This window comes from Colias eurytheme, chromosome 16 (assembly GCF_061535395.1).
Source record: "Colias eurytheme isolate Ceu_HAF_F1 chromosome 16, ilColEury1 Martin Lab GWU primary, whole genome shotgun sequence".
In the NCBI taxonomy this organism is placed as follows: domain Eukaryota; kingdom Metazoa; phylum Arthropoda; class Insecta; order Lepidoptera; family Pieridae; genus Colias; species Colias eurytheme.
In genome coordinates, this window is record NC_142995.1 from 3,321,701 (window position 1) to 3,346,236 (window position 24,536).

The 24,536-nt window shown below is 33.2% G+C and overlaps 1 protein-coding gene across 3 annotated transcripts in view; it reads right to left on the reverse strand.

Annotated features, from left to right (window-relative positions):
- Window positions 1-330: 330 nt before the first annotated feature.
- Trpm (transient receptor potential cation channel, subfamily M) overlaps window positions 331-24,536 on the reverse strand; it is a 172,231-nt gene continuing 148,025 nt past the window's right edge. For 2 of the 3 annotated variants that reach the window (XM_090111285.1, XM_090111284.1), the window contains 20 exons: window positions 23,054-23,265; window positions 21,971-22,123; window positions 21,468-21,545; window positions 18,865-19,062; window positions 17,456-17,613; window positions 16,001-16,191; window positions 15,521-15,666; window positions 13,974-14,195; window positions 12,987-13,220; window positions 12,727-12,849; window positions 12,027-12,218; window positions 11,160-11,243; window positions 9,976-10,162; window positions 9,454-9,574; window positions 6,673-6,815; window positions 6,105-6,270; window positions 4,160-4,333; window positions 3,058-3,231; window positions 1,850-1,968; window positions 331-738 (listed from right to left, as the gene is read on the reverse strand). In XM_090111285.1, the coding sequence (XP_089967411.1) occupies window positions 572-738; window positions 1,850-1,968; window positions 3,058-3,231; window positions 4,160-4,333; window positions 6,105-6,270; window positions 6,673-6,815; window positions 9,454-9,574; window positions 9,976-10,162; window positions 11,160-11,243; window positions 12,027-12,218; window positions 12,727-12,849; window positions 12,987-13,220; window positions 13,974-14,195; window positions 15,521-15,666; window positions 16,001-16,191; window positions 17,456-17,613; window positions 18,865-19,062; window positions 21,468-21,545; window positions 21,971-22,123; window positions 23,054-23,265 (3,242 nt within the window). In that variant the 3' untranslated portion in view covers window positions 331-571. The remainder of the gene's footprint in view (window positions 739-1,849; window positions 1,969-3,057; window positions 3,232-4,159; window positions 4,334-6,104; window positions 6,271-6,672; window positions 6,816-9,453; window positions 9,575-9,975; window positions 10,163-11,159; window positions 11,244-12,026; window positions 12,219-12,726; window positions 12,850-12,986; window positions 13,221-13,973; window positions 14,196-15,520; window positions 15,667-16,000; window positions 16,192-17,455; window positions 17,614-18,864; window positions 19,063-21,467; window positions 21,546-21,970; window positions 22,124-23,053; window positions 23,266-24,536) is intronic. The other variant, XM_090111286.1, reaches the window with a different exon arrangement.

Sequence of the window (24,536 nt, forward strand, 5' to 3'; positions counted from 1 at the left end):
CATACCCGTGTGGGGTATCAATGGAAAGGTCTTTTAAAATGATATAAAGTTTTCTAAAAAACATTTTTCTTAAAGTGAACGGTTTTTGAGATATCAGCTCTCAAAGTCGTAAAAAGTATGTCCCCCCCCCTCTATTTTTATAACTACGGGGTATAAAATTCTAAAAAAAATAGAGGTGATGCATGCTAATTAACTCTTTCAACGATTTTTGGTTTGATCAAAGTATCTCTTATAGTTTTTGAGATAGGTTGATTTAACTGTAATTTATTATATTTGCTGCTACGGAACCCTTTGTGCGCGAGCCCGACTCGCACTTGGCCGGTTTTATTATTTATTTATTCAGCACATATTTTCCGGCCAAGATAATGCTGATGGTAACGGCTGCTGCATATATATTCTTCAGAAATTCATATTGAATTTTTATTTATTCATTTACAGAATTACAAGTTAACAACTATTTTATTTATTTATTCATTCAGCCCACAGTTTCCAGCCTAAATGTAGCATAAAATATGTCCTTCAGAAATAAATTTTAATTCACATTTTACTGTTTATTTATTTATTTATTCATTCAGCACATAGTTTCCGGTCTAGATGGCGCTGGCGGTTGCGGCTGCGTGTGCTCCGCGGAGCGCTGTCGCGGCAGTTGCGACGAGTCCAGCACGATGGACGGACGCGGGGGGAGGTTCTCGCTGACCATGTGCGACATTGAGAGGTCGCTTGATGCGTTCGTTTCGCCTGTGCCATAATTGTTTTATTAGTATTTTGTTGTAATTTATCCTAGATAGAATGGGTGTTTTAGAAAAAGAAATGTAAATCTATATAATCTTTCTATTTTATTATTTGCACACCCAATCGATGGGTAGAATGTATGAAAGTATTAGCCACATAATATTGTAATTAAAACATCTGTAATTTGTAACAACATTCTTGCAAATAAATATAATTTGAATTTGAAAAAAGTTGTTCTGTCTATTTATAACTTAGCTGAAAATGGGTGAGGAGAGGGACATAGATACTCTTTATTCTTAAAAATTTGGACCGAAACGAAGCTTGTTGATATTAAAAATATAATACAAGCCCACAAAATTAACTGTTTGTAATGACAAAGTTAGATTTTTAAACATGTTTAAGTAAATAGCTATAAAGCTATACAAAATAAACAATTACTATAACTTTTGTCAGTTTTCCAAAATTTTAACAAAGCTGAAACAATTCGATAATCACACAATCATGAAATCGTGGATTAATTATTGTTAAACGTCTAAATAGTAAATACTGACGGTAGTTTAAGAAAAGGAAACCTTCCTTTAAAGGATTTTTAATTCAATACATAACATATAAAAATGTTAAGATTATTTATGTGAATGCCCATAATATTGGCTGTATAAAAATATTATAAGCTTTGCCTTTCAACAAGCACTCAGGTTAGCACTTAAAGGTTAATGGAAGGTTCATACGTGCCCTTTTTCTTGTGTGCGTTATATTTAATAAATTTTAACATTTATTAACGTCATTTAGAGAAAAAAGTTTTAAAAGAACTTTTGAATCTATTAAATTAAAGAGACATATTTTAATCTTCCATCTTCCTTTTTACAAAAAGTTTTCTATATATTTTCGAATTCTACTCCTTACCTTATATTTAATTTATCTAGGCAGTTTTAAATGTGATTAACTATTACGATTTAAACGTAAAAAGACAAAGCCTAGTTAGTAGGAAAGTAATAGTATCTGCATTAATCTGTATGGATATAGATAGTATCCTAAACGTTGGAAAAATAACAAATGCATAAAAAGCCAAAATACGTAAAATCCTTAAAATACTAAAATTTCTACATATCTTGCTTACCTGACGGTTGTCTAGGCACGGGCAAGAGAACTTCTCCACACGCGTCTTCTCCGAGCAGCGGCTGTAGCGGGGACGGTAACTCCCGGCTGTCGATTGCTGATGATCGCCGAAGTGAGTGCCTAAGTGGAAATTGATTTTTTTAGGAAGCTTATGTGTTGAAAGTTTATTTAGTTGTTTGAGTTAAGATATTTAGGGCAGTATATGTTTGTGAATATAGAAATAACCATAATTCAATAGATACATATATTAATTATATAAGGATAAGTAGGAATCAATACGAAATCGATCTTCTGAAGTTCTATAATTATATTATAGTTTTCTCGATGAATAGCTCCAGTTTTTTTGCAATACAATTCCTTTTTCATTTCAACAGGTTCATTCGAAATCTGAACTATGGTTCAGATTAACGGAATTTATTTAGCTCTGAATTGGATTTTATTCCTGCAATGACCCATTTATTCCTTTTATTTGAAAGCTGACTTTTAAATTTCTTTGAATTCAACCAAACTATTTTTACTGCTCTAATCTTATTGCTTGAAATCAAAAGTTATCTAACGTATCACTGTAGTTCTGAATTCAAAGATACTCCGTTTTCTAAATTCTCTAATTATGCCACGACAAAATAAAGAAGACTGACACGACAATCAGATCTCCCGAAATGTTCGTCCACCTTGTGTTCCTAGAATTGCAGCTACCTATGATGTGGAAATTGCCTTCTCCAATTCTATACTCTGACAATAAAAAATTATTCAGTACACTTGTACAATGATTTCCTCGCATTTTTCAGTCTTCCGAAGTGAACGTTCTTCATTTGTTTTAGCTATTTGTTAAACCTTGTTTTCCTAAAACTTCACTTACCTCTGATGCTCACTAGTGTGATACACGCTGATGCTGATGCTGATGCCGCTCATCACAGCACCATCCATACACTTCCATAACTTTTTCCTGGTTGTTTTCCAGCCTTCAGAAGTTCTCCAATTTAACCATGTTTTTTTTTACAATTCCACTTACCTCTGATGCGGTAATCTTCTATCCACTGTTAACAGCGTGAATCGGCGGTTGTTGCTGCGGCTCCTCCCCACTAGTGATAATAATCAGAACTTCCAGTCTTCAGTCCTCATAATTATACTATATATTACTGGTTCTTTTCCAGATTTCCGAAGAACAAGTCATTTAATTTAACCTCCCTTGCCTAAAACCCGACTTACCTCTGATGCGGTAATCTTCTATCCACTGTTAACAGCGTGGAGGTAGTTGGCGGTTGTTGCTGCGGTTCCTCCCCACTAGTATTGACACACACACTGATGCTGATGCCGCTCATCTCAGCGCCATCTGCAGCCTCCTCCTCATCGTATCTGCCCAGTATAGACTCCATTTCTAGGCTACGGTTTAGATACGCTATGTCGGTTCAGCAATTAGGGCAATACGAAATGTTTGTCTGTTAGTTTTGTTAGGACAATGTCGTTGGTTATGGGAGTTATAGTTATAATGACATTAGCTGTGCTGTTCATCATTGTGGTGCATTATGGTTGTATAATCTATTTTTCATCATTTCGCATGAGGAAAAGTAGATCAAAATAGCGTATTGGTTAGAATTTGAGCTAAATTGATAGAGAAACTATTAAGTTTTTGAAGCAAACACACACAAATGGGAGATGAATTGTTTAATATAGAATCTGAATGGCTATTTCCAATTCTGTATTTACTCGAATTAATAATACGATTACGATAGTCAAGTTTCTTGGAAGAAAATATCGATACAAATTTTTGATTGCCTTTGGTCTATTTATGAACTTTGATTGAGATCGAATACTTGTATTTGAATTTTAATAGCTCTTCGCATTCAAGATCGAAATGGAATTGAAAATTGACTAAGAATTTATAAATTATAAGCGTATAATTTATTACAAAGATGATGAAATATCGTTAATTAATTACTAATAGTTATTTTCCTCATTTGCAATCTACCTAACTGTGTAGTTCCTTTGATGCACTTCAGGTCTAATTTATTTTAACTCTCTTATAAACAAGCAAAGGATAAAAAAATATGGAACTTGCGTTCCATATTATATTTTAGTAGTGTATAATAATTTCAAATCGATTTATCAATTTACGTCTTCTGCTTAAATTATACTTAAAAAAATTTTATACATTCATTCAAAACATTTTTTAAGATTAAAAATATTTCAGTAGTGCCATCTATCTTTGACTTACATTTAACATACTATAATGGAATAAACTAAAATTTTAATAAATTTCAATGAACACAAAATGAAAATTATACATACATTAATTCTTCACTCCACTTACCGGCGCTGTATCAAGTTCTCCATGATAATATAGTCATCTTCCTCTGCCCCACGCAAATGTTCCTTTTCCATATAAAGTGCGAACTCCGGGTTGGACATTTCGCTCGCGTGTCGTCTCCGCACTGAGGGGGACGCGGCGCGCGCGGGGGACAACAGCCGAGTGGTTATTGGTGTCCTGTGTTCATGGCAGAGAGGGTAGTTGAATACAATTATTTATTTATTTATTTGGAGATATACGATACTAAAGTAACGTACATAGAGTTGAATCAACACGTTGCAGAGTGGATAACGCAAGTTGAAAACTTGTGTCCAAGAGCGATATAAACAATCTTTTCAAAAAATTTGTTGATTAAACTGTTGCTCAACAAATGTTCACCATGAATACGCTTTAGGGCCCCTAAATTAGGGGCACTCATTTCATATTATGGTTGTACGGGAAAACTTTCTTATTGCGTACGTAATAGGCAGAGTAAGAATTATTGTTTCTTGTATGTATGCTTAATGGCATATGGCTTTATGGCATGGTATGCTCTTGAATTGTATATTGTTCGATTCAATAATTGAATGTACGTAAAGTAACTACTGAAAACATCAGCTATAAAACAATAATACCTCACTGTAGCAGTATTAAATTCTTGGGAAATAAAACATAAATCAGTGGCCTAAAAAGCAGTTTAAAATGCCTGTTAAATTAGCTTAATGTAGTGTACATTTTTGATGTCTATTGTTTTTCCGCCAAAATAAATAACAAACATTAATTTGACGAATAGCGGACGTAATTCAATTCGACAAAGAGCTTTGTAAAAATAGAACATCCCTGAGAATTTTTATTTATTTCATATTTATTGCAGAAACACTGCTTGCTTAGATTATCTTATTATGACAAAAATGTAGTGGGTATAAAGAACTTATCTCATATTTTGCAAGTCAGAGAATTTATATGCGACATTATAATTAAAGTTTTCCAGCCTCAAGTAGCGTGAAGCGTGGCATAATTTGTCTCTCCAAATGGCCATTAGGTTGAGCCAAACCACATCATTAATGTTGCACCTAAGCCGTACTGTGGAATATTATGCAAAATATAATCTCATTATTACCATTAACAGGAATTTTCGGTGCGTTAACGGTTACAGTGCTATCAGGATATTTAAGTCGCATAATTTCATTGAGTTAATTTTAAATGCGACGCTGATTTTTATTATATTGATATTTTTATTTTTTGTAAAATGTTATTTATTAAATGAACATGTTAAATACACATCAAAATAATTATGTTGTTCTCCTAATCCTACACTATTATTTTCACTATCAACAGTTGTTCATTAGGTTATTTGATTGTGATGCTATCCAAAATCATCATTCAATTCATTGCTCGATAGCACAATTCTAAATTTTTCGTGAAAACTTTTACACTCGATCACAGTCACAGGGCAACAAATTCATCACATCCATCGAAATATTTAGCCAATACAGCAAAATAATCAATTGCGTGCTTTCAAAATTTCACCTACCACACGCTCGGTTAAATATTTGTCAGAAAGAAACAAGCTTCGTGGCAATACAAAATTTATTCTGAGCTGCAACCTTTCCAGTATGTCTCCTGCACTGTACACCACTTATTATGTACCCATCAATCTTCGATACTGTTTGTTGTTATATTTTAGTAAATTTGTGTTTGTGTTGTGTATTGTGTTATTGTAAGAAATTACACGCGAGGCCGGGATATTAGTTTGAATGTTATAAGAATGTACTGCAATTCTACACAGCTATCTAATTGATGTAGGTAGTTGAAAACAAATCGGAGCAAGTCAACGACTATTAGTAAAGTGAAGGTAGTTGGGTCGAACGTCGTATATAAGCATTGACAACAACTACATTAACAACTTTTCATCCACAAAAATATTAAATCCAAAGTTACTTCTAACATTATATTATGTCTGTCTTACCTCGGCGTATGCGGCGGTGAGAACAGCCCATACACAGTCTCTAGCTCATCCGTGATGCTCGTATATTCATGCATTGCGAGTAGTAGTGACCGTGGGGCAGTTCCAACTCGTCGGTTGGAGGGCACGCCGGTCGCACCGCCAGTCGCTTCCCAACCTGATTGACGACCTAGGGATTATAGTTAGGGCTTTCTATGGGGGTATAGTTGGAGCTTGTTGTTGTTGATGGTATAGAGGAATATTTAAGGCTAGGGATACATAGGCTTGCTATGGGGGATTTCTGGCAAGCAAGGAGGTTTCGTAAGTGATATAGGGAAATAGTAAAGGCTAAATGCGGGGATTTTGATGATAGTATACTCGTGGTACACAGAATAAAACAGAGGCTGTTGATGATCAAGGACTTTTAAGACGTTAAAAAATGGTCCACACATTTTATATCATTTTACAAAAAATTTGCGAATTAATATTGATAATTTTTGGAAATGATGATGGAGAATAAGATCTTTTATACACATCTTGTATATTATCGTGTTTGTGCCAATACTCCACTTGGGAATCATTTTACCCTTACCCGTTACAGAATTATGCAGCGAACCTGCGTCAACCGCAGAATTGTCTGGTTCGGAGTGCGTCTGACTGTGCTGCCTGCGAGGAGCCAAGTGTTGCGTGGAGTATGGACCTCCCATACCACAGTCGTTACCACCTTCTGAACGCCTGTTGGTCACCAGATTTGTATTTGTCAAAAATAACCCTTAATTCGCCTTAGATAAAGGTGTATTTTGTGTACGTGTTTTGTGAAAAAATTTTAAGTGTACAAAATCAGGTGATAGTAAGAAATCAATTGAAAACATAGTAGGTACATGTGATAAAGATGTTTGAAAATCTTACCTTAAACTAACTTACAATAATTATTCATCAATTTAAGTTATATATTAAAAAAAAATGTTATCAAAAACAGAACAGACAAGATGCTAGAAGGAAGAAATTTTAAACGTGATCGAAATAGTACTTGTTACGTGATCAAGATAGATAGTAATTAATATAATTTTACAAACGTTTTATTTAAAAAATGCAAACCTTGCTTTTAAAGTGAATTTTATTGCTAATTAACATACGCTATGTTCCAAAATACAATAGAGAGGCGTTTCCAATTTAATGCGTCAAACGTGTGATGAAAATTATTTTACAGACATTATACTAAAAGTAATTAACCCTAGAAAGATAATCATATTGAGTAGTACGGGAAAGATAGTCATGCGTCAAATTTACGCATGTTTTTTTAGTTAGCTCTAAGTCGCGGTATATTGTTTTTTTTCTATAAATTATAAGTTATTATATATTTACAGTTATATTAGAATAATTAATATTACAAATAATTTATTTTTAATTATTTTTATACATATAAAAAAACGAAAACATTAAACGTCTGCTTTAAATCTACAATTCTTGTAACACGTATTATTTCTAATAAAAACTTATTTTTGGCTACAATTATCAGCTTTTTTATATGTTATATATATTATGCTGTACTTATAGTTATATAAAAAATAGTGAGAAACAAGTTTAGCACATATCAACGTATGCTCACGATATATAACTATGTTACATTTTTTGCAAGAGGCATTTGCCTTTCGTCATATTTCAGAAGGACAAAAAGTATAGTAAATACGTTTTTTTTTACTGAAGGCCTCCTCAGTACTTTCTTACGATGTACCAGATACTTCATTTGGCAACAAATTGGAGATATTAACACGCAAATATCTTATCAAAGCTGGTGATTCTAAACACCCACGCAAAACAAAGAAGACGGTTCCATGCTTCTATATTTCATGTTTTTTGGGCTCAGATGTTTTTGTGCTTTGTTGTTAACATTGTGGCTATAAATTTAATGTGCTATATGCAGGCAATTTTATTGATTCCATAAAATAAAGCCATTGGCCATCTCGTTGTCTTCCTACTATTGAACATCAGGGAACACATTCGGTCTAATGCATCTATTCCGCCTTTTGCTTGAATGTAATATATCATCTTTGCTTTGTACCTCATCGGGAAAAGCTTCTTCTTTGTCACTTTGCTCGTCATCTTCAATTTCATGGTCCTCCTACTTCACTATCGGTTTCTTCACAGGGATCCTCATCGCTTTGCATAAGAGCGGCTAGTATACTATATTCTTCCAAATTTCTATCCCCAATTGTTTTCTATATTTGCTTCAATATGTATAAAAATAAATTTTTAACATAAGTCACAATAAACAGTAAAAATAAGCTACAAAATATTCAAACTACCATAGAAGTCAAAATCTTAAAAGTCACGGTAAAGATAATCATGCGTAATTTTGACTCACGTAGTCGTTATATTTCAAAATCGGTTACTCTAACTTTATTGACCCGTATACCATAGGGTAGCTCTTAGTGACTTATGAAATGTCCTATAAGCACAGTTATGGATTCGCGACATTTAAAAAGATACAGCTATATTTCGAAAACGCAGGAGTCATTTTGACGCAGACTATCTTTCTAGGGTTAAGAGTCAGTGCAATGGTGTTAATGTTAAGTTATAATACAGCATTTTGAATAAATGAGCTCGTGTAGAAGCTACTGGACCTTAAGTGTCTAATAACATTGATAAAAGTACTATTACTACATAGCTAAAAGCTAAGCCAATTGTGTAATCTTCAGTTGACTTACTGTTTCCACAACCGTCTCCTAACAGATGCAAGTAAAAAAAGAAATTAAAATTAAAAACAATAATGGCGATGAGAAATTTGGTGTTCGCGTCAAACTGCGACGGCCAATCGGGTGAGATGATGTAAAACAAAATATTTCCTTTGTATGCAATTTGTGGCAAAACTAAAATAAGACATGCTAACTCAAATGTCACGAATGATTTATGAACTATCTTTTACAGCAGCTGTGTCTTGGATGGATCTACGGTTATTGTGATGTCTATACTTGTTTTGATTTTTAATGGGTTTATCCAAATGATATGAAACTGAAATTATATTAATTCACCATTGATATTGATAAATTTGAGTAAAAAAAACTGTCCTATAATTTTTTTACTCCTATCCCCATGTCTAGTGTTAAATATCACAAATTTTATCAAAATTAAATCCTTTAAAACACACACCAAATATATAACATATCCATACTAATATTATAAATGCGAAAGTAACTCTGTCTGTCTGTCTGTTACTCAATCACGCCTAAACTACTGAACCAATTTGCATGAAATTTGGTATGGAGATATTTTGATACCCGAGAAAGGACATAGGCTACTTTTTATTGCGAAACATGTACCACGGGCGAAGCCGGGGCGGACCGCTAGTTATACATAAAATTGCAAAACATACCGTCTCGCGTTAGCAGCAGTACGTCTAGTACCAGCGGAAGTGGTGCGCGGGCGCAGGCTGTGGTTGTCTGGAGGCACTTCACGTACTTCCGGTAGGAAAGCATCATCCGTGGAAGATGGCACTGAATAAATATATTAATTTCATCTATTGCCACTACTCTTAAATCGTAATGAATATACTAAAAATTCCTACTTAAAAAAAAAAACATTTCAAGTACAAGTACAATAATTATTGCCTATAATATTGTGTGGTAAGTTTTACATCACAAGGATTAAAAGTCGAAGGCAAAAAAAAGTTTTCATGTAATTCTAATTTGTAACCGTAAAGTTCTTCATTCTTTTTATATTTCATACAAATATATAAACCTATAAAGTCAAGAAAAAACTATAAATGATGCTCTAATTGTCTTTAATTTTTCTTTTATTTTGTACAATTCTATAACATTGTAACTTGCATATGGGAACACAATATTTCCTGAAATAAACTTTTTATTTTATATATAAATATATCTATCACTATCACCTTTCTTATCATCACTCGGTTCCGTTCTATTGCTGTCTGAAGACCGCTGTCTCGCTGGTGTAATAACTGTTGGTTTGACCACAGTCACATCTGGACCGGCTACACTCGCACCGGATGAAGTTGACTCTGAATCTGCTTCTGGCTCCTTCACAGCCACTACTTCTGGTCCAGGTGGAGGCATTTCATCCTGTTGACAATGTCTGTGCTTATAAAAGGAAAACCATTTTTTGGATTTAAATCTATAATTAATAAGATAACTATTTATTATATTAAATATTTATCGCTGTTTATGCCCAAAGATAGTTTCTGTATAAAACGCAAAACAAAACGAGGAAAGAGCATAAAAAGCTAAACTTGGACAACATTCAAACACAAACAAATCGGGTAACAATGGAAACACAATGACAAATATAACAACATGTTATGGACATTGAATCTGCATCGGGGCTTCATTGCATGTATAGAGGTTAAGCTTAGCGACCTGCAAATAGCACTCGTGAGTGTTACTTGCAGCTCGCTTAGTTTATGATGTTGTTAAGTTATATGCTAAGCAAAATGAAATTTGAATTTAACGCAAATTTATTTTAATTAGTCTTATATATTCAGGTGCTACGTTACAATTAAGGTGCTACGCTGGCAACGCTATTACTATAAATAACTACAGCACAGAATAGCGCAAATAATAACATGATTGCATTTTTAATGAACACGTTGTATATAATATTTAATATATTAATTAACAACGCAATTTCGTGTGGAAGGAAATTATGAGTATGAGTATGATTTATTTTAATTATTTTAAATAGTAACGTAATAGGGATGTTTCCCCAATCTGTATTAAAACGTACACGCGTTTAAACTTCATAGCTTAAAAATAATATATTAAGCTTGAAATGATTTGTAAAAATAATGCGTCAAAATCTGATATTTGAATAATCATTTCGTTAAGATTGTGCACAGATCAGCGATTGTAAATATGTGAAATCATTACGTTAAGCAGTAGAACTGCGTATGAGGAGCGTAAAAAAATATTTTTTCATAAGCAGCTTTTGTAAAAGTGAAAAAGTAGTTGTGCACAAGAGGAGCTTTCATAAATATAGACGAAAATGTAGTACTATACAACGGGAGCGTTCGTAAAGGTCATGAAGTAGTGAAAAGCTATCGAATGGAATGGAGGCGCTTACGTCGGAGGGCTGCGAGGCCTCGTCCTCCTCCTGCACGGGGCGCACCGTGAAGCGCGCCACGCCCGTGTCGCTGTCCGACAGCACCTGTCCAGCGATGATGCCACATCCACTTAAATTGCATTTTGATCCGTAACATTTTTACGTTCGATTTTGGATAGGGTATTCAACCAATTGTTGTGGAATCTATTTAATCATTTTTTCACTCTGTTTTGTAAATTTTTTATGTTTAAGGTAAATTGGAAGTTTGAAATTGAATTGAACATGTATTTTGCGTAGTTTATGTCACAGATCATAATGCAAGCGAAGCGAACGAACTTATAGATGATTTTATTCATCTAGAAATTCGTTGCACACGATAAGAAATATGAAATGGGGACAAATAAAACAACATTGGAGACGGTTAATAATGAACATACATGCTGACATAGCAAATAAAAATACATTCGTGAGCAAATTGACAACAATATTAAAAGTTACAAAAGCTATTGGGGTAAAAATTGTCTTGAAAAAGACTGTATGTACATAAAAAATATACCTAGTATATCTATCCTGCCTACTCTGTACCTATGTTTACACATTTAAACTATAAAAATTCCACGCGTTAATTCTTATTGTCTGGCATCAGAATGAATATTAATCAGAAACCTATTAGTGACAGCAGTTATCACCAATCCAAGTTTTCTGACTTCAATTTCTATTAAAATGAAAAATTTGCCTGAAACTATGTTTAATTGCCTTTGTGTTCAGGCTATTTTCCAAAACCAATTTTAAATACCTTCAGTCTAAAACATAAGTTAATTTAAATAGCAACACAGCTCTTACGAGCATTAAAATTTAAGAAAAATCTAGATCATTCTATTCACTTACCTCAGATCTATCACTAGCAGTCCTCAATCTGGACCCACTCGCCTGGAAGGTCGGAGGAGGAGGTCCCAAAGTATCTGTGGAGCCTCTGTTAACTAGAGACGGGTGTGTAGCCATAAACCGATGTATCACAGCCAAGTGATTCATCGTTTGTTCCGCTACGTCTTCTAGTTTTCTTAACCTAAATTCTACACTCTGTAAAAGATTGATGAGTATAGAAAATACAACGATATGAAAAGTCTGGTATATACTAAGTATGACTGCCACAAATAACGTAAAACTTTGGCGAAAATATATACACGAAATGGCATTTTTATAGTCTCCGGAGACCACAGAATAAAAATGAAATACTTTATGTGCCGAGCCGCACCGGATGAACATTTTGTTTTATGATTTAAATTTTCCTAAGCCGCAATTCCAATGCAATATTTTATTTTTCGATATCTGCAAGCGGTAAATGTCAAATAATCATCCTGATAAATTGCTGATAATTGAAAGAATTTAAAACGAAACATTTCATCGCATTTTTAAATTAATTTCAATCCCGTATCAGGATAGTAATATTTATTTTATTAATGTATTCTTTATTGCATATCTTACAATAAGAGAAACACTACCATGGCATAATTGGCGATCCTATCGTTAAAACGATTTCTTCTAGATAACCTATATCTGAAATAAATATTAAATAATAGGGTCTTACCTGAACTGATTGTATTTGGCAATTAGCTTTTTGATTTAAGTCTTCCATTTTGGTCGTGATATGTTCTACTCTATCTGTTGTATTCCTAACTCTTTCTTCTAATGAATTTGATAATTTAATTTCCTGAAAAAGTTCAATAATTTAACCTTAATGTTCAATGTCTTCCTCATTTTCGGTAAGTGTTTAACACAATCTTAACATGATATTCAAAACGGTTATCTTTAGAGGTATATCATATTTAAATATAAAAATATACTTACTTGTTCCCTAAAATAGCCTTCAACACATTCTTCTTCAAAGTCATATAATCTCTCCATATCTTCCTTTTCCAAGAAGAGTTTAAGACCGTTGTCGTATTGAAACCGTTTGTGCGACACATTCCTCGTCACCCATTTACATGTTGCGTATATGTGACAGAATATTATTAGAGGGGGTGGAAGTACTGGCTTCTGTTCGTATTCCATGACTACTGTGAATCTTTGGAACATCCAGACCTAGACAATTGATAGTTTATTTAGCATTCTTGTCTTATCTCATTTCACATAGATTGCCGTTAAATTAATGATCTAGATATTGCTACTATCTGCTAATATACCTAGCAATATTAGAATAAATATTTTTTATGTCATTTATCGTAACATTAATTAGGTTTCATCTTATAATTCTAACAATAGTAAATTGATAAAAGAACAAAATGTTACCAATTGAATTTGAATACGTTATTCAACTAAAAGCTTAACGAATAAAAACTTTTAAACCATTCGGCATAATAAAAAAGGCTCTAGCTAAGGTCGGTATTCTTGTTAAATATTCAAGAAAAGAACGGGCTAATAATTTATTCACGGCAAGGCAACGTTACTCGCTCGCAAAAATAACGAAACAAGCTCATAAGGTTCATACTGAGCTGACCGTTAATGTTAAATACACATTCATTTTATTATGTATTAAATTATAAATTAATACCGATAAGCGTTATAAATATTCAACATGCAAACGTATATTTCTGAACGTGGAAAAACTATCCATAAGTCTGGAAATATTAAAGCATATTAAATCAAACTCGATATTTTTAAAGTGAAAACTTCTTTAGCTGCGTCGAGCACTTATCGCGTCATCCACATGCTAATGTTATGAAAATAAATTTTAAAACAAAAATGCTAAGTTATAAAATTTCACTGCTTCAGCAGTCTATGAATTTTAATCCACGTTCAGACATCGCAAATAAAACAATAAAGCAAAACAAAAACCTGGTGCGAGACTTCATTGACTTCGTTAAAGATATTATTAAAGACGGCGATAAGGAGGTTTATGAGCAATATGTTCGCGACGAGGAGGTAGATGGTCATCGCGATGGGCGTGATCCAGCGGCCCGTGACGCACTTGCTCTCGCCGACGTCCATCCCGCACGACGGGTCGATGTCCGGCGCGAACACCTCGCCGTACAACATGAAGTAAGGTTGGAAGAATATCTACAAACAACCGCCGGGTCAATACATGCGCGTTGGCTCATGGGGGAATGGTGAGAAAAGAAAGCGGGTTAGGTGTGTAAGTGGAAATAGTGGGGTATAGAGTGCACAGCAGCACTGACGTTTATAAACCAGAAAATGGTTTGTAGAAATCAAACTGTTAATATACATGTAAGTGATGAAAACGTCGGTGCAGCTGTACAAATTAATGATAAATATAAAACTAAAGCTAACATTACTACAACGAGCACAATACTAAATACCGCAAAATAAAAGACTACTCGCACCGTGTAAACCTAAAAAAATCTCGCAACAGGCAACATCGACTACGGAATACAAAATCGAAACCTGGTGCGATACGCCGTTGACTTCAATAAAGATGTTATTGAAGACGGCTATGAGGAGATTGACTAGAAGTATGTTTGCGATCAAGAGGTAAATGCTCATGACTAGAGGAGGGACCCAGTGGCCCACGCGGCACTCCTCCAGGCCGGGGAGCCCGCACGGCGGCGCCATCTGTTCCGCGAACACCTCCCCGTACAGCATGAAGTACGGTTGGAAGAACACCTGCAATTGTTAGTAGTGACGCTAATGCTTCAGCTAACACGTATACACTATACACCCAGATGTTCTGCACTTTCCTAAATACACTCAAGATAGAAAACTTTTAACGACTCCAACACCATTTCCTGACTGAGCGCGGAACGTTACGGCGATTATTAACGGCAATTAAACATAGTAAAATAGTTTAGTGCCCATTAAACAGTCAGGATAATGATGTTGGAGTTGTTTTGTACGAGATCGTAAAAGTGTGTTAGTAATTATGAAAGAGCTGCTGTCTTATGTAACGTTTACGTGGCTGTAACTTCACTTCTAAAGATAATTAAGAAAATGATCAAAATAATCTTTAAACATTTGAGTCAAAGCGCGAATATCATGAATTTCCACACGTTATGTTCTTTACATCGACAATTCGCGTTTACTTTGCTCTCAAAGCTTCTAATTAGCTCAAACATTTGCTGTGTTGGGAGAAACATTAATTATTTACACATAAGACTTGGCTCCATATAAAGCATAACTACCAACTTCCTGAATTACACGGATTAAAGTCAGAAACGTACAAATTTGCAGTCTTAATGCATAGAGCACAGTTTGCATTACTATGTTTGTAAGATGATATAAAACAATTTTGTATTTTAAAATTTAAGATCCTAAAAGCTGAAAATGTTGATTGCTTTTAGACCAACAGAGATAGATAATTTCATGTGAATAAACTTTACAAATTTAGCTCTATCACTATGTATATTACTAATTATTATAATACTCACTTCTCTGATAAGATACCAGCTTGCTTCTTTATCCGGATGTAAAATGGCTTGTCTCGCCACTCCGAACGACATGAGTACGACTAGTAATAGCACCACAAAGTATATCATATTTTTAACCATTTTACCCATCATTGTGACTAGAGGTCCTGTTGACAATTAATTAGTATTAACTTATTACCTACATTTATAATAAAAAAAATTCTGTTAAGCCAATTTAAAATGTTTCTCATATAGATATAGCATCTTACGAATTTATTACAAAAAACAAATTAACTTAATTAACTCTTAGAACATTTATTGAAGGAATACAACATATAAAAATAAAAGTTTTTTTCTAGAGCTAGGAAAAAAATAAACTATCTAAGAAAAGGTTTAACACCTTTTCTTATTAACAATAACAACAACAGCAATAGCGAAGTTTTGAAAATAATAAAATATATCTTATTCCTTATTTTCGTACTCTTCTTTCTCCCAACTTACCTAAGTACTTATTAACACCCAATATATTCAATATCCTTAAGTACCAATAAATAATATCGACGCAGTATATAACTCTGCCGACGTCCATGGAGCCGGGTCGGAAGCGCAGTGTCAGACCGACCAGGAAAAATATTATAAAACCGGCGTCATACGTGTTCCACATGTTCCACGCCCATACGCTGAACTTATGTCTACAAGAGAATATTTTAGTCCAATTTTAATGATATACACTAATCAAAGAGACTAAATACAAATTGTTGTGTATTTATGTAAGTGTGCTGTGTGAGTACGCGAAAACGAAAGCTAGTACAGACTTATATTAGATTTTTAAATGACTTATATTATAATAAGTCATTTAAAAATGTGAAAGTAACTATGTCTCTCTGTTTCTGCTTCATCCTAATCCGTATTGGATGAAATTTGTTACGAAGAGAATTTGAGACATAAGAATGAATGTCGAGGCGCTCTGATTTCTCACAGAATACAAAAACGCCATGTAAAATAAAAAATCCATGGAAAACTAATGCAAAATATTAACTGGAGTCACACTGTTTTTCGCATAATCTCGTAAGTACGACAGTCTCTGAAATCAGTAAATACATCACATTCAGGATATGTATCTAGGAGCGCATTAATCAAACGAAGTGTCCACGGAATCTCAGTTTCAGCGACTGTATTATACGGTTATGGAAATCTTATTTACAGAAGGATTTTGTAGTATGAAGTCAAAGATCGAAAGAACAATAATTTAGATGGGAATGTTTAAAATTTATAGCGTAACGATAGTCTAAATATTCCTTAGAATGTATAGGAATATAACGAGAGATCATTCCTTGACAAAATAAATTTTGGGAAATCATTAGGTATATGTGTATTTTATCTTGTTAAAAACTTATTGTTTCTCTCTCAATAACTTCTTTCAATTTAATATACCTTTACAAACATATTGCTAGTTAAAGGGTAAATAGTTATCTATCATAAACGCATTTGCTCTGTACGTATATCATTAGAATACTCGAGTAGTATAAATTCTAGAAATGAATCGTATTGACAAGTTTGTCTTTAATAAAATATATTTACTTTGCTCTTTCTTTGTGATTATACATCAAAGTTTCTGTCAAGCTTTTACTTTCCGCACCATAAAATAAATTTCTTGCATTAAAGGATTAGGGGGCACTCTGGGATTTGGGTTTTACTCCCTTTGACAAAAATCACATAGAATGTAGTGATAAAATTTTCCGATGTCAGTTATTTGCACCCGACTGCGAAATAAGAGGTTTAACATAAACCTCTTATTTCGCAGTCGGGTGCAAATTTTGTACGTGTGTATGTATCTATATTTCATAGGAACGTCCTACGGCTCAAACTGCTGGACGGATTTTGAGGTATGAAGGGTCGTTGTAATCATCAGAATTGAGGTAGTGATATTTCTTATTTAATAATAATAATTCTTACCTAATAGCAACAGGCTCGGACGTAACAATTTCCCTAATTTTCTCACATAAGAACGTTATAATATAACAAATAGAATATATTTCTGGCCAAGAAGGTGTCGAGTTCATCTTGACTAATACTGTATACGTAAACATCAGTAGGAACAATATGTATGCAATCTGGAAAAAATATTAATATAAATATATACCATTAATTAATAAAATAAGTTTAAAGTTCTCTCTCAAAACATGAAAAAAAAATTACAGATAAATTTACCCGCATCGCAAATTTAAGTAACTATTTCATGTCATAAAGAACTACAAATGAGAAACAGCTACTAGCAGCAAATATTAGATCGTTAAAATCTAATTTCAAAGCGAAATATTACTACTTCGTTTTCTATTTTTCCAAGTATGTTAGGTACTACTGTAATGTTATTAGGAAAATAAAAATAATGAACTGGGAAAGATAAGCGTTCTGATGTTACAAAAAACACGAGTTATAGTTAGAAATTAAGAGGATTTTCAGTCTTCTGTGACCATTAAATTAACCGTATTTTAAATTCAGTCAAATTTAACGACATTAAATTTCATTACGTCGGGAGTAATGCTGTCTTTATTATTTGTGAATACAAAAGATTCCGTTCATTATCCGATCGTAAATCAATATTCAATATTGGAAGGAAATTGGCCATTGTAATTAAGCTATGAGAGAACTCATATATTATCTCATACTAGTTGTTAAGACTATTGATCAATAAAATATTAATGTTAGTTCTCAATAATAGCATTTCTTTTATTGCTTATATCGTTTTTACGTACGTAATATTCCAATAATAATTTCTCTATGCTTATATTCTATGTTTTTATTTTGATTCCCTGTACTTGTTTTTATAAAGTTCATATTGCACGCCTCATAAGCGAAGCGTTGAGGTGGGTAGGTACTACTGTCACTTCACGCAAAACATCTGATTTTTCAAACTTAAAATGTCTTTATGTATCTATCATACATTGCACTTGTAAGATAATACATACACACACATATTAAGAAAAAACACTATTTTTAACGTTCATGATATTTTTGATGTCATTTTTGTTATTTAAACTAGTTAAAAAACAGTTTAAAAAAGTTCTGTCTTGGACGTCCGTGTGTCTGTATGTGCGGATCCTTTTTCTTGTTAACACGATAGCGACCGAAATACTTTACTAATCGAGTCTTTTTTTTTCTCTTACGCTTGAGTATGCTCAGGAATAGAACCCTTTCATTTTTCAGGGTCTGATTCGATGTGGTTTAATTGTTATTAAATAAACAAAAATAATAATTAATAAATATTTATTAAAAAAAAATTATGAGGCGTGCACTTTTGGATTTTCCAAATTATTTTGCTCTACGGTTCTTAATGTGTTAAAAATAATATCAGCAATACTTACTGAATCAGCCCAGAACTTAGTGATAGGTGCTGTAAAGAACTCATAAATCTTCTTCCTCAGTCTTAAAGGTCTCATCCTCTTATCCTCAGGCACGTGATACTCCGGCAGTTCCCTGTACGATAGTTCCCAGCCTATTTTACCGACTTTCCCGTTTTGATCTACTCGGGTCTCGCATTCGGCCCCTGAGCCAATCAACGCCTGCTTGAGTCCAGAGAAATACGTAAAAACGTTACCAAGACATCCAGACAGATAAAAAATAGTGTAAGTATCACAGATTAAAAATAGCCCACAGATAAGTTAGGTTTTAGTGGAAAAGATTAAACAGACCATGCATTAGACATTGAAGTTTGTTCAATATTCAGACTATACGAATAAACATTTAATGTAAAACATATAGCATACAAAGTAATAAAAACAATTATAAAGCATACAATTTAATAAATATTGGATGAAGTATATAAAAGTACTATGAAAGCAAAACCAAGTTAAGATAATGATATAATTATGATAATGCAGACGTTTGCGGATGTCCTTTAGCGAAACTTTTCAGTTTTAGTACACTTTTATCTTATTTAACTGTCAGTTGTTTTTTTATCAAAACGGTTTATATACAAGAATATTTTACCTAGGTATACAAAGATATATTTATTGAACAAAATGGACACATTTGATCATGGTTCTTATGTTCATTCCCAAGTACTAAGAACAATGTTCTATGTGGTTCTAAAGTACTCTGACCGAATATAATTAAGTATTTTAGTAATCGACGGAATACGGGCATTCAATATGAAATAGTGTCATATTATATAAAATCTTTTAACACAAGTGCCATATGCCATGAACAGGCGGTTAGGTTACAGCGAGCTAGCACGCAATTAAAGTGAATTTTGCTCGACGTTATACTGAAAATGGTAGAGTAAATTTAACAATGTAAAACTTATTTAATTAATGCCACTACTAACTTTATGCTGTAGTTGTGGGTAACTAACTTATTTTACTTTCGTTTTAATTAGAATTATTGTTTTGTAACAAACTAACAAATATTGACACATGAGCTTAAAGACAAATCAAACAAAGATGTAAAATGAGTCGTGTACAAAAACACAATTACAAGCGTTGATTTTAATTAATAGGCTTGAAATATCTATTTTATTTAGTAAAAAATATTCATCAATTACATCATCAATGTTCCCATTTTTTATAACCAATTTCTGCTGATTATTTTTATATTTGAAGACGATTTATTGCCAGCGTTTATTATACCACTATCTCAAAGTTATTGCATGTAGCATGGATACGGACGGCTTTGCGGTTGCACCTGCTACAAACTATGACAGGGAATGTACCTAATTTAGTTGTACTATCCTTAAATGAAATATGAAATTTTAGGACTATAATTTAGTTTCTTGTATAGAATGAAAAGTGTAAAAGAAACTGTGTTATAATCGATTCCGATCTATGCAAAGTTTAGCGATCGACTCATTATTGCCATATAATTATAATAAAGGTTAAAGATAAATGACTAGTTTTACAATGGTTTGATACCATTGAGTTCAATAAGTAGGTATAATAAGATCGTAAGGAATGCGCAAGCTTTATTTATTTATTGAGAAATTGTCTTTCCGTTGCATTACATGAATGGCAAAAGCTTCTATCAAACGATTTTTGAATTAGCAGCTGCGATCAAGAAAGTACAAAATACATTCCGTTGCAATAAGAGACAGCATAGACAAAATAGTTGTTGTCTTGAACGCAAATAAAATAAGCCAATAGGCAATATTTCAAGAAAATGGCTTCGATATGAATATAAACGAAGAAAACGCTTAGAACAGGAAGCTTGTAAAAGAGCCATGAAACGGTACCGATAGCTCGCGTCAACGGTAATACGAACACAAAGGGTACGTGCATCTATTGTGACTCGAATTTATGCGATACATTCACAAATTTAACGCCATAAAGTGCTTTGTGTTAAAATCGGAAATTTAAATTCTTAACATACCTATTTATGAAATATTCTTTGAAGTTGTTGCAACTTTCTCAAAGAATGGTGCAAAATTTTGAGAGCCTAATGAAAGAGATTTTGGGTGTCTAATTCTATGCTTATCTGTGAAATTTAAGAATAACAATGCGCGGTAAAGACTTTTTATTTCTCGAGATTTCACTGCATGAATAAAGGCGAAATTTTTACGGCTGAAGGCCATAAAAATGAAAAATAAAAAACGCGGCCATTTTCCGCCAAATTCTACGAATCTCTATAAAGGGGCTTACGTCTAATAATGCTTTCAAATTCAGGTTTGTTTTATAATATAACCTTTGTTATAATTCAGGCTCGGGATTTTCACAGATTTCAACGTGGTTTTGTTTGAAGTATTTTTTATATCTTGGCTTTTGATAGGTTAACAAACGCATTATTAGATAATTGTTTTCGACACAGAGATAATTCAAAGCGTTTAAAAATTTTCGAACAAAGTATCACATTTACGGAAGAAAATAGACAAAGATATTTTTTGCACACAGAATAGTAGCCAATTACGTGAAACTGATATCGTCTAAGTGCAATTGTGTTCGTACAACACGTTCACATGTGTGCGTCAGGTGTATACCTGCGTCTTGTCCGTTTTACCCGGCTGTCCCGGGGGAATAATCTTCTTTATTGACAGCGTTCGTCGCTTCACCCCCACCTATACAATTTCATCTTTACTAACGCTTCATATACCTTGTTCATACAGACAAGTTGCCATCACCAAAATTAAAGATATTAGTAACAACCGTTTATATTTTATTGATGTGCAAGGATTTGCTTGTGATTCTTTGAAAAGGCTTGGTAATACATCATTCGTTTAGAGCGTTACGTGCTCTGTAAATATTTATTTGAAGCGCAAGCTTTAACTTTGTATTCAAACTCCGTGTACCATACACTCTGCACGGACAAAAATGGACGCTTGAAACAACTTTAGAAAACGTAGTTAACAATTATACTCAAAAGCTAAACCTGACTAAAATCCTATCCAAAAAAAGTTGGCTATCCAAAGAGTCACAAGCAACCCCTGATGAAAACAAAACGCAGCGTATAAAGCGAGATGGGAAGCAACTAAACAGAAATTACCTCCGCGTCATTAGGGTCCTTGGTACTTCTATCGTCTTCTATGCTCTCGTTCTCCAGATGCTCCTCCTCCGTCTGCGGCATCAGCTGCAGTTCTTCCTTCGACTTGAACTCCAATTGGAGTATGTACAGCGGACACAGCAGGCTCAGTATTACCTTTTTACGACAAAGCCGATGTTGCAAACGAAATGCTGCTACTGAATTATAAGCTTTACATGCTACGGAATAGAGCGCCGATTGCGTTGGATCGAGTTGTTTTAGTGCGTGGTGAGGTGGAGTATGTACAAATTTGTGTATGTAATGGTATGTATATTACTGTAATACTTGGTAAGACAGAGGCATTAAAGAAACAATTGTTTGTAGAGTTAATGAAGTCAAAATTCAAATACTATTTTTCTCAGGCCGTAAGTCGTAACATGTCCAACCTTATGTGAAAAAAGTAAAGATACCTATTATTATTAAAGAAACTGGGGCGAAAAAATAAATTTGATTTAGTTTTATCAAATTTAGTATACCGTATTCCATTAAAGACAAGGAATGAATGTATATTTTTTAAATGAGGAAAGTCAAAGTGCTTTTAACAAAATCCTTTTATCTGGAGAGATACAGTGGTTCAATCAGTTTAATTTAGTTCCGCCAGAGGGCTTGAGTGTCTTTGTCATAATATATTGAAGTCAGTTAAACCAAAATGTTTTTTGAGATTTTTTGTAATCATAAACATAATAATTGATGGATATTGCAAACTGTATAATAGGAAAATAGGTTACATTAGTATTGGATGTGTGCTTGTGTAAAAAAGCGGTAATCAAAATCATAATTGTGTAGTCAGTTACATAAACGATTATCTACGGAAACGATTGCTTGTAATGATTTTGTATTTACAAACATATCATCATCGAAAATCGGCTTAATTAACGAAATAACAACGGAATCGGCGCCTACATGCAAATCTCTTAAGCTCATTGACACACAGACATCTAAACCGACTGTTACGGTTCCGTTATTACTATGTTACAACTACGACGTGCGAAGTCTGTGCGTTAATAAGAGAGAAATTTAACAGATAATAAATAAATGGAACATTACCTTAAGGTTGGTATTCTTGCGAGTTCTAAGGCCTCCCATCCATAGATCTGCTAGTATAATCTGTGAGCATGGATGAGCTAATAGGGCTCTATGGTTAGCAGCTACGGCTAGGCTTAGACAGGTCTGTCCGGACCAGTTTTGTAGTTCGCAAGTAAGGAGTTGTTGGGCTTGGTCGTCGTCTTGCCGGTAACAGTAGTCCAGTAATTCTAATGCTAGAATTGAAGTATGTTTTTATAGATTTGGATATTGCTTGTTTTTTTTTAATGTTTAATGTTTTAATATTTAAGTTTTTTTTTATTGCAACCCCGGCAATGGAGTAAGCGACCCACTTGATGGTAGGTGATAGCTAGCTATAGCTAGTACTAGTGGTTGTTGCTTTCTTCATTTACTTATTGCTATAAAAACATAATGCTATGGTTAAAATCGTTCCAGATGTTTCGGAGCTAAGTTAATACAGGTTAAGGAAGAGTAGGTAGAGCGAAAATCTTTTTCGATAGATATTCATTTATACATATACATATTTCATAGATTCAATTCAAAAAGAAAGTTTTGATTTCTTTGCTTAGTTGAAAAATCGTGTAATTTTAATTAACAACGCATTTTTAAAATACGCAGGCATTTAGTTATTATTTAATAATTCAAAAAGAGTATGACCATATATTATTCACTCAATGTATTTGGGTCTACTAATTAGGAGCTGAAAATCCAATGTCTTATTTCTAAAGAATCCTAAATTGCATAGGTATAAGTGGCACGTATGTAGGTATATACTATACTGCGAAGAAAAGTATTTAAATGGAGTATGTTTCAAAAATCTTTTATTTTAAATTGCAATCTTTTATTATAAAAAAGTTATGTCCCATGCAAGAAGACCGATCAAGACTAGTATTCACTAATCTTAATAAATTATGAAATACAATATTTCAAAAATAAAAAGCACACCTTTATTGTTTAAACCTAAGTACATATCTCTAATTAAAATCAGTTCGTTGATTGGTAACTTGAGAACGTCTAGACCGATTTATCTAATTCAGTATAGAATGTTTTCAAACAATCCGAAAATTATAAGAAATTTCGAGAAAATATTCTGATATAGCTGAGAAAGTAGGTATGGGTAAAATTATAAATTATTAAGAGTATATTTAATCTCAAAAACTACTGTATCGATTTAAAAAATTCAAAATTAAAAAGCGGATAGCTTTTTAAATCTTAATCGAGTATATAACATATTTTTTTTGGCTGTAAAATCTGCACAAAGCCGGGGCAAACAAAAGCTAAACGCCAAAATATTAGTGAATGCTAAGCATGTAAGTAAGTAATAAAGGTTTTATAACGTAGGTATTCAAAAAAAAATATACACTTAAATTCTGATTCATATTTTATAAACGGCAAAATGCAATAACTTCACAGACTGTCTAAGCTTTAAAATGTTAATTAAAACTTTACGACTGTAACGACTATCATAATATTTATAAACTTCAGC